Source organism: Onychostoma macrolepis, chromosome 25 (genome assembly GCF_012432095.1).
Source record: "Onychostoma macrolepis isolate SWU-2019 chromosome 25, ASM1243209v1, whole genome shotgun sequence".
NCBI lineage: Eukaryota > Metazoa > Chordata > Actinopteri > Cypriniformes > Cyprinidae > Onychostoma > Onychostoma macrolepis.
The window spans coordinates 1,118,746-1,128,546 of NC_081179.1; the positions used below are offsets into that span (position 1 = coordinate 1,118,746).

Below are 9,801 nucleotides of genomic sequence, written 5' to 3' on the forward strand. Positions count from 1 at the left end.
ACGGGGTCAATTTTATAAATTCAACTATTATTTTCTCTTACTATAATGTAAATGTATTTTATGTGAAATATCTTAATCAGGTCAGTACTAAATAAACAATAACATGCATTTTGTATGATCCCTCTTATTTTGTTAAAATAATTAACATTTTGCAGATTCTGAAAGGGGGTGTAAACTTTTGACCTCAACTTTCAAGTTTTAGTTAACTATAATCACGCTGATTAAAACAAGAACAAACATCAGCCATTGAGCTCACATTTATTTTTCTGAGCCCACTGGCAGATATTTGTTCTTGTTTTAAGTCAGATTTTGGTCAGATTTTCAGAAAACATCTTAATATCTGAAGCCATTTTGCTTCTCCAGTAAATGTATCTTGATTTAAAAATGTTTAGATATTTATACAAGAAAAAAAAAGTCAAAAATAGAAGAAAGGAAATCATGTTTTTGCAGTGAAAGTAGCGTTACGTCATTCGCAGTCTCTGATTGGTGGAATTCGTTTCACAGAATCATGGGTAATGTAGTTTTTCACTAACATAATTCTTTAGAAACAACTGATGGCTTTAATGGACGCTTATACCATCGATTAACAACCTCTAGGTCTTCTTTAAAGAGTCCTATTGAGAAAATAAATGGGATTGTTTTTACTCCCAGAACCGACTGCTGTGCTTCATAGAGACGCATCCTTTAACAGCCAATCAATGACTGTCTGATCCGTCCAATCAGAGTTGAGTTGAGTAGTCAGAGTGAACATCTAAGTAATGAATGAACAGTGTGTCTCATCTTTCTCTTTCTGTCTGGTGTAACGGGCCGTTCATCACGGCAGCGCTGTAATATCACTGATATCACGCTCTCTGCTCTTCAATTTTATGGAGTGGAGATTTTAATAAGCCTGTAAGCGCTGACGGATCTGTATTCGCTCGCACACGATGAATCTGAGACGACTTCTAATGAAGCCCAGAACACAAACACTCACTGAAACACCAGATATTACTCTCTGTGTGTGTGTATATCAGTCTAATATGCTGCTTAAGAAACATTTCTGATTATTATCAATGCTGAAAACAATTGTGCTGCACAATATTTTTGTGGAAACTGTGATACATTTTATTTTTCAGGATTCACAGATGAATAGAAAGTTCAAAAGAACAGCATTTATTTGAAATGGAAATCTTTTGGAACATTATATATGCCTTTACTGGCACTTTTGATCAATTTAAAGCATCCTTGATGAATAAAAGCATTTTTTTTTTATGGTAATGTATCACAGTTTCTACAAAAATATTGTGCAGCACAACTGTTTTCAACATTGATAAGTTTCTTGAGCATCAAATCAGCATATTAAAATTATTTCTGAAGATCATGTGACACTGAAGACTGCAGTAATGATGCTGAAAATTCAGATATGATCACAGAAATAAATTACAGTTTTACAGATATTCACATAGAAAACAGCTATTTTGAATTGTAATAATATTTCACTATTTTTACTATGTTTTTTTAATTACATAAATGCAGCCTTGATGAGCAGAAGAGACTTCTTTCAGAAAACATTAAAAAATCTTAGTTGTGCAGATGTATATAGACCGGGGCTAGTTGTCACACACTCCATATCCCGGCAACTATCAGATTTTGTTATTTTGTTCATTTAGATTGTATTTCGTGTACTTTTTTTAAATTAACAAAAGCAGGATCATCCCATTGTGACAACTTACCCCATATGCTGTAACAACATGCTGTCGAGCTCAAAGTGTGTTCAAATGTTTGAATGTTTTCAATACCAATATAAATATTCAAAAGCTTGATTTCCCTACAGTGAAGACTTCAACGTTTGTGTCAATCAACAGAAAATGGCTTCAATATTCACCAGAATGAAGTGTGACAACTAGCCCCGGTGTCTCCTACACAGTAAATGAATTCATAATTCAGTATCAAAGACATTTTATGATCAAATGTAAGACTTCGTGATTAAAACTACATCTGAGTGTTAAGTATGAGTGTTTATGTCGCTCTAATGAAGGTTTATAACCAGTCGACACAAACATGTTTAATATTGATATCAGGAGCGGAGCATCAAGCCAAGCGTCTCGTGAGATGAGTGCATGCTTGCGTTGGTTCCTGGAGCTCGTGTGCAGTCAGTGTGTGATGATTCAGACGGTGGAAAGAAGCGTTTGTGTTTGTGGCGCACCTCGCTGATGTAGATGGCGAGGTCCTCTTCCTCGTCTGTCCTGTAGCACAGCGTGAGTCCCAGCTTCTCCTGACTGCTCAGTCGCCGCAGCTCCACCTCCTGCAGAGACAAGAGACCCCCTGCATCTCTATCAGATACACAAGACCTGATGCATCTCTGTCACACACACACGCACAGCTGCGGGTAAAGAGCTCTTATTACACATACTAAAAATGTTATTGATATAAATAGATGATGCTAACCCTGGAACGACATATAAAACTACCTAATTCTGCTTAATGTAACATATAATCATTGCAGTTAGTAGTGTTCACCGTCTGTTTGATTGCGTGTAATTTGTAACTAACTGCATGATTTTTACTGTACATTTCTGCCATAGTCACCACTAATAACCTACTGCTAAATGTAATGTAGAAACTTAAAATTTTCTGTAAAGCTGCTTTGCAACGATTGGTATCGTGAAGAGCACTATACACATAAACTTGAATTGAATTAGTATGGAGTTTTGCATGGATTGTCTTTAGTCTAAAGATGCTTTAATATCGTTAATATGTTAAAGGTGCATCAGTGAAGACGACTCCACTGAAAAAAAATAGTGCAGTGGATTTATTGTAGGTTTTATTTATTTTATTTTATTTTATTTTATTGATGTAGAACTTACTTTAAACGTGGTTTTTTTTTTTTTTTTGGATTTTAAACAATTTTTGGTATAATTTTTTGATGTGGGATTTAGCTATTTTAGAGCAATTCATTTAAAAAATGTATATATGTAAATATATGTATTTTTTTGGCATAAGATTTACTTTTATTTTTTGGTGTAGGATTTACTTGAATTTTTATTTTTTTTCAATTATTTATTTATTTTTTACATTTTTTATGTATTTGTTTGTATTTATTTATTATTATATTTTGGTATAGGATTTACTTTAAAACACTTTATTTTCTGATGTAATTTTAAACAATAAATAGATTTTCACTAAAATTGCTTGTAAATCTAACAAATAATTAAAAAAGAAATAGTAAGTATCACATTAAACTTTTGACGTAGAAAGACTGAAACAGTATTTTATGACTATATAAGCATTTTAAAACATACTACAAGAAACTTTATTTTATTTACAACAAAGATTTACATGTTTGTTTTAAAACAAGATTTGCATGTTTTATATCTTTTAGATAAAAACATAAATTTTGACTAAAAAAGTTAATTAAAATTTTTTAAATTGGCTCCTTTTGAGGTTGAAAGTTAAAGAGTTAAATCATATTTCATGTTGTTAATGTTGCATATAAAGATGAAACATCCTGAAAATAGAAATACTATAATATAATATAATAATAATAATAAAAGCAGAAATGAACTCTTTCCCAGCACGTCAAACACTGATCAGCGCTTCGAAGCCTCTTCTGAGGAAAACTGATGTTTATTTTGTAAATAAGTTTGTAATAATGTTAATGAGTATTCATTTATTCAATCGCTCTGGGGGTCGCTGTGAATCCCGCGATACAGATGAAAAATTAATGCGGTGTTTCAGTGAGGAAAACTGGAGAATCATTGACAACACGAGCTCAATAACTCAAACACACAATCAGATCAGAGTCAATCAGAGTCCTTTCAATCAGCAAAACCTCTTCAGGTTCAGCAAACGGTGTGTTTGAGAGACGCAGGACGCCCCCGCAGGTGAAATCACGCATGGCTAGCGCTCAGGATCACGCAGGAGTCACAGAATCATTATTTCATCTGCAGACGTCCAGCGGCTGAATGATCACACGCCTCGCAGAGAAACCTCCGGAACGCGCAATAGCAGTAATGAAAACCGCACTGGAACAATGGTGCAAGGTTTACTTTGAAACATTTTTGTGTGCATTGTTTATAGAATTTACTTTATTTATTTTGTGTGCGTGTAATTATTTTTGGATCTGCTTACATTTTTTTTTTGTAATTATTTATTTATTTATTTATTCATTCATTTGGTGTAAGATTTAAATTAAACAATTTAATTTTTTGGTTTTGTTGTAATGTTTCTGGTGTATAATTTACTTTAAACATTTTTATATATTTATTCATTTATTTAGGTGCAATTTTTTGGTGCAAGATTTAAATTAAACAACTTATTTATTTAAGTGTATTTTTGGTGGAGAATTTATTTTAAACAATCATTCATTCATTTGGTCTTACATTTAAATGAAACTATTTTATTTTTTGGTTTTGGTGTAATGTTTTTGGTTTTGTAAATGTTTATGGATTTACTTTAAACATTTTTATATATTTATTTATTTAGGTGTAATTTTTGGTGCAAGATTTAAATTAAACAATTTCATTTATTTATTTTTTTGTAATATTTTGTGTTTAATTTACTGTAAACTATTATTTTGGTGTGTTTTTTTGTTTTTGTTTGTTTTTGTTTTTTTTGGTGTAGGACTTATTTTAAACAAAGAAACAAAAAAGTAAATAAATAGATTTTCACTCAAATATTGCTAGTATATTGAAATAATGATAAAGAAACAGCAAATATCACACTTAATTCAATGTGAAATTTTAAAGCAGAAAGACTGCAATAGCATTTTCTGGTATAAGATGTTTTTGGGGTCACGCAGGAGTCAGAGGATCCATATTTCATCCGCAGACGTCCAGCAGCTGAATAATTACACGCCTCACAGGAAATCCTCCAGAACAGAGGAGCAGAAACACGCAGAGAGAGTCCGGCAGAAACACCTGCAGCGGAGACTCAAACACAGCGCCAGACTGCTCCAGACGAGCCTCAGATCGCGCACAGAGTATCAGTCGTGTGTTAATGTACTGTACTTCAGACGTGTGTTAAGTGCTGTGTTTACTTCCTCGAGCATGAAATCACACACACTGTAATATGATCAGAGCTCAAGACCGAAGCGTGAAGATCGCGGTCTCATATATATATTACACCTGCTCTGCGTTAATGACTACAGACAGAACACAAATACACACACAAACCTGCTGTGAGGAGCACACACACCTTCAGATATTATATGTGACCCTGGAGCACAAAACCAGTCATAAGGGACTTAAATTTTTTTAAATAAGCTTTCCATTGATGCATGGTTTGTTAGGATCGGACAATATTTGGCTGAGATACAACTATTTGAAAATCTGGAATCTGAAGGTGCAAAAAAATCTAAATATTGAGAAAATCACCTTTAAAGTTGTCCAAATGAAGTTCTTAGCAATGCATATTACTAATCAAAAATTACGTTTTGATATATTTACCGTAGAAAATGTAAACATTTTCTTCATGGAACATGATCTTTATTTAATATTTAATATTTAAGAAAAATTGATAATTTTGACCCATACAATGTATTGTTGGCTATTGCTACAAATATACCTGTGCTGCTTATGACTGCTTTTGTGCTGCAGGGACACAAATATGAATGTTCTTTGAATGTTCAAAATGTTTTTTGATTATGTGAATCTTAAAGGAACATTCTATTTTAGAATTTTGCAAACATGTGAACGTTACATAATGTTCTCTGAACCTTCCGAAGCAACTTGTAACATTTAAAAAAAACGTTGCTACATAACTGTTGGAGTAAAACGTTTCAGAGAAGTAACATTCACAACCTGTTGTATACATAATGTTTCTGTGGTAATGTTTCGAGAGCGTAATTTAAGACCAGAGAACAAAAATGTGTTCCAAGAAATTTTAATAAAATTTAATGAAGTTATGAAAACGTTATTTCTGAATGTTCACTGAATGTTCAAAACGTCCAGTATTTATTTATTTATTTATTAAATGTTTAAAAAAAAAATTTCTTGGTTATGCGAGCATTAAGGGAACATCCCATTAATAATTTTCCAAACATTATGGGAACTTTACTTTTAAATGTTCTCTGAAAAATCTGTAACAAGTAGCAACATTTGAAAAATGTCAGATGAACATCAGCTAAAGCGTTTCAGAAGCAATGTGATAAAAGGCCCCAATGTTTAATGAATAGTTACGCAGCAGAAAGGAGAGAGGAAGCCAGAAAACACTGTATTTTTTGTTTTCCAGTAGAAATATCAAGATACGTTTACTTCAGAAGAGAGTTACTCTGAACAATGCATTAAATGAGTGAGTTTTGTTTAAAACGAGAACAAATATCTGAGCCCATTGGCAGATGTTTGTTCTAGTTTTAAGCATAAACTCATTTAATTTTGATTCATGTTTGGCTTCTTCTGTAAATGTATGTTGATCTGAGAACGTTCAGATATATTTGTACTGGAAAACAAGACAAAAACGCCAAGTAAGAATTTTATTTTTCATTAAACTGTTAATGCAATCCAGAATGCTCCTAATCCAATCAGAATTGAGAGAAGCGTGAGTTTAATGAGTCTCCTGTAACGAGCGGTTTTGATGACTGTCCCGTTCATCAGCTTCATTTGTCACTGACGGATGATGACAGATGATCTCATCAACTTTCTCTGGAGCGTCACAAGCACAGATGAGCTGTGGATGATGATAAACTCACACTGAAGCGAGTCTGAATTTAGGCCAGAGGCATTGTGGGAAGGAACAGGTTTGATTTAAGCAGGTTTGATTCTTTTGAATGCATGAATGGAAGTCTTTGGATAAAAGTGTCCACCAAATGCACAAACATATGTAATATGTGACCCTGGAGCACTAAAGCAGTCATAAGCAGCACAGGTATATTTGTAGCAATAGCCAACAATACATTGTATGGGTCAAGATTATACATTTTTCTTTTATGCCAAAAATCATTAGGATATTAAGATCATGTTCCATGAAGATATTTTGTATATTCTCTACCGTAAATATATAAAAACTTAATTTTTGATTAGTAATATGCATTGCTAAGAACTTCATTTGAACAACTTTAAAGGAGATTTTCTCAATATTTAGATTTTTTTGCACCCTCAGATTCCAGATTTTCAAATAGTTGTATCTCAGACAAATATTGTCCGATCATAACAAACCATACATCAATGGAGAGCTTGCTTATTCAGCAGTTTTCATAATGTTGGCAAAGCATTCTCAGAGTCAGCACATATTTTTGTCAGCTGGAATCAGCCTCACGCTGATATTGCTTCAGTGTATCTGGGATCAAACTGGAGTTTAAAGGGTGTCGTGTGTTATTTATAAACTCCTCACTGATTTGGGCTCATGAGCAGAGAAAACTCAGCGCTGCGGGTTCATCAGCGGACGCCCGCGGGACACACTCACGCTCTGATTGGGACGGCCGTTATTAATGAAGGAAGCTCACCTCGTACTCAAAGTCTTCGGTCCTCTCGGCGTCCGCCGCCATGTTGGAGAGATACTCGCTGCCCTCGAAGTACTCCTGATCCATCGTGTGCAGAGAGTGACAGCTGACCAGAGGACAAACACAGATCTCATTAACATCGTCTGAGACACACAGACACGGCTCAGATTGATGTGCATTTCTGCAAGCAGTCTGCTGTATTGTTTCCACCACGAGACATTTCAGACACAAAGACATCGTTTCTCGCAGTTCTGAGCACTGTGTGATAAAAACTTGGTATAAACTTGAACAAAAGTCAGAAATGTGAGATAAAAAGTCTCAGTTACCTTTATTTATTTATTTTTACCCTTTGCGGAAAACAAAAAACTGTCACTGAAAGTCATAAATCTGAGTTTATGTCTTGCATTTTTGACGTTTGAATCTCGCAGTTCTGAGTTTATATCTCACAATTCAGACTTTTTTCTCAGAACTGTGAGAATTCAGTCAGAATTGTGAGATTAAAAAAAGTCGCAATTACCTTTTTAATTTAATATGTGCCAGAAGCAAAAAACAGAACTGCAAGATGTAAACTCATAATTCAGAGAAAAAAGTCAGAACTGTCATATAAAAGTCACAATTACCTTTTTATTTTATTTTATAACAAACAAAAAACTGAATTGCAACATTAAAACTCAGAATTGCATGAAAAAAGTCTGAATTGTAAGATAAAAAGTAAATGTAAAAGATTAAAAGTATAGAACACTTTTATTCCGTGGCAGAAAGGAGCTGTTATAAAGATCTCGTTGATTTACATTACAAGCATCAGTTTCATCATATCTCAGCGTCTGCAGCAAACTGCATATTTTTTGCTCAGTTTGAGTCTCTGAATAAAACTGAGCTGTTTTTCCTTCATGTTCTTATATTAGACTATATGAACCATAAAAGCCTGATGAGTCTAATAAGCTCTATCTATCTATCCATCCATCCATCCATCCATCCATCCAATCTCTTTCCATCTATCTATCTATCTATCTATCTATCTATCTATCTATCTATCTATCTATCTATCTATCTATCTATCTATCTATCTATCTATCTATCCATCCATCAACCATGTCTCTCAACTCACTGCAACAGTGTTTGATATTAGTGTCGTTAAACTAATGAAGTGATACAACTAGTGCTGTCAAACGATTAATCGAAATTAATTGCATGCAAAATAAGTTTTTGTTTACTTAGTATGTGTGCACTGTGTACATTAATTATGTATATATAAATACACACCCATGCATGTATATATTTAAGAAAAATATGTTGCTTATATATTAAATATTTATATATAATATAAATATGAACATAAATATATGCATGTAAATATTTTCAAAATATATGCTGTATATGTGTGTATTTATATATACATAATAAATACACACAGATATATTATGCAAATAAAACTTTTATTTTGGAAGCGATTAATTGCGATTAATCGTTTGATAGCACTAGATACAACTTTAAAGGTGATTTTCTCAATATTTTGATTATTTTGCCTACCGTAAATATATCAAAACTTCATTTTTGATTAGTAATATGCATTGCTAAGAACTTCATTTGAACATTTTTAAAGGTGATTTTCTCAATATTTTGATTGTTTTGCACCCTCAGATTCCAGATTTTCAAATAGTTGTATCTCAGACAAATATTGTCCGATCCTAACAAACCATACATCAATGGAAAGATTATTTATTCATTTTCATTTTCTTTACTCTGGAATGTTCTCAGAACGTTCTGAAACCAGTAGTGAGTAATAATGTTTAAAAAAACAAAACAAAAAAAACTAAAATGTTCCATGAACGCTACATAAATATCATTTTTTGTGCTGTTTTGTGAATTCCCAGCAAAAACAACTATAACATGAGATATACCAATAAAATGCTATAAAACGTCTCATTGCACAATATGAGTTTCGGAGCTCTATATATTTGCTCAGGGAGAGCGACGGGGTCACATGTGGAGAAGAACAATATTGAAGCGCAGGAGGCGGTGAAGAACGAGCGCAGAGACTGCAGATGTCACAAACACACATCATGCATCTTCTCTAGAGATGAGAATTGAATTGTGCATCAGAAGAAATGAAGCTCCTGTCATGTGCGGCTGCTCAGAGTCTAATTCATCTTTATAAATCTGCTGTGCTGTCTCTGCGTGACTCGCGTGTCTGTGTTTTCTTGAGGCTGTGCTGAGATGTAATCTGTGCTTGTGCACACACAGCTGATCGTGTTCATTAGCATGCGCCAGCGTCTCGGACGCCTCAGATCCGGGTTCTCTACAGTCAGGAGGGTTTATGATCTGCGGTTTATGGTTTGTTGACTCTATAAAGCTGATCAAACCAGCCTCATCACGACTGGATT

General features: G+C 33.6%; 1 protein-coding gene across 1 annotated transcript in view; it reads right to left on the reverse strand.

Annotated features, from left to right (window-relative positions):
• The window catches only part of LOC131534484 (PDZ domain-containing RING finger protein 4-like), a 56,201-nt gene that overhangs the window by 9,072 nt on the left and 37,328 nt on the right, over positions 1-9,801 (reverse strand). The window contains exons 3-4 of the mRNA XM_058767378.1: positions 7,421-7,523; positions 2,186-2,284 (exon numbers count right to left, since the gene is read on the reverse strand). Of these exons, the coding sequence (XP_058623361.1) occupies positions 2,186-2,284; positions 7,421-7,523 (202 nt within the window). The remainder of the gene's footprint in view (positions 1-2,185; positions 2,285-7,420; positions 7,524-9,801) is intronic.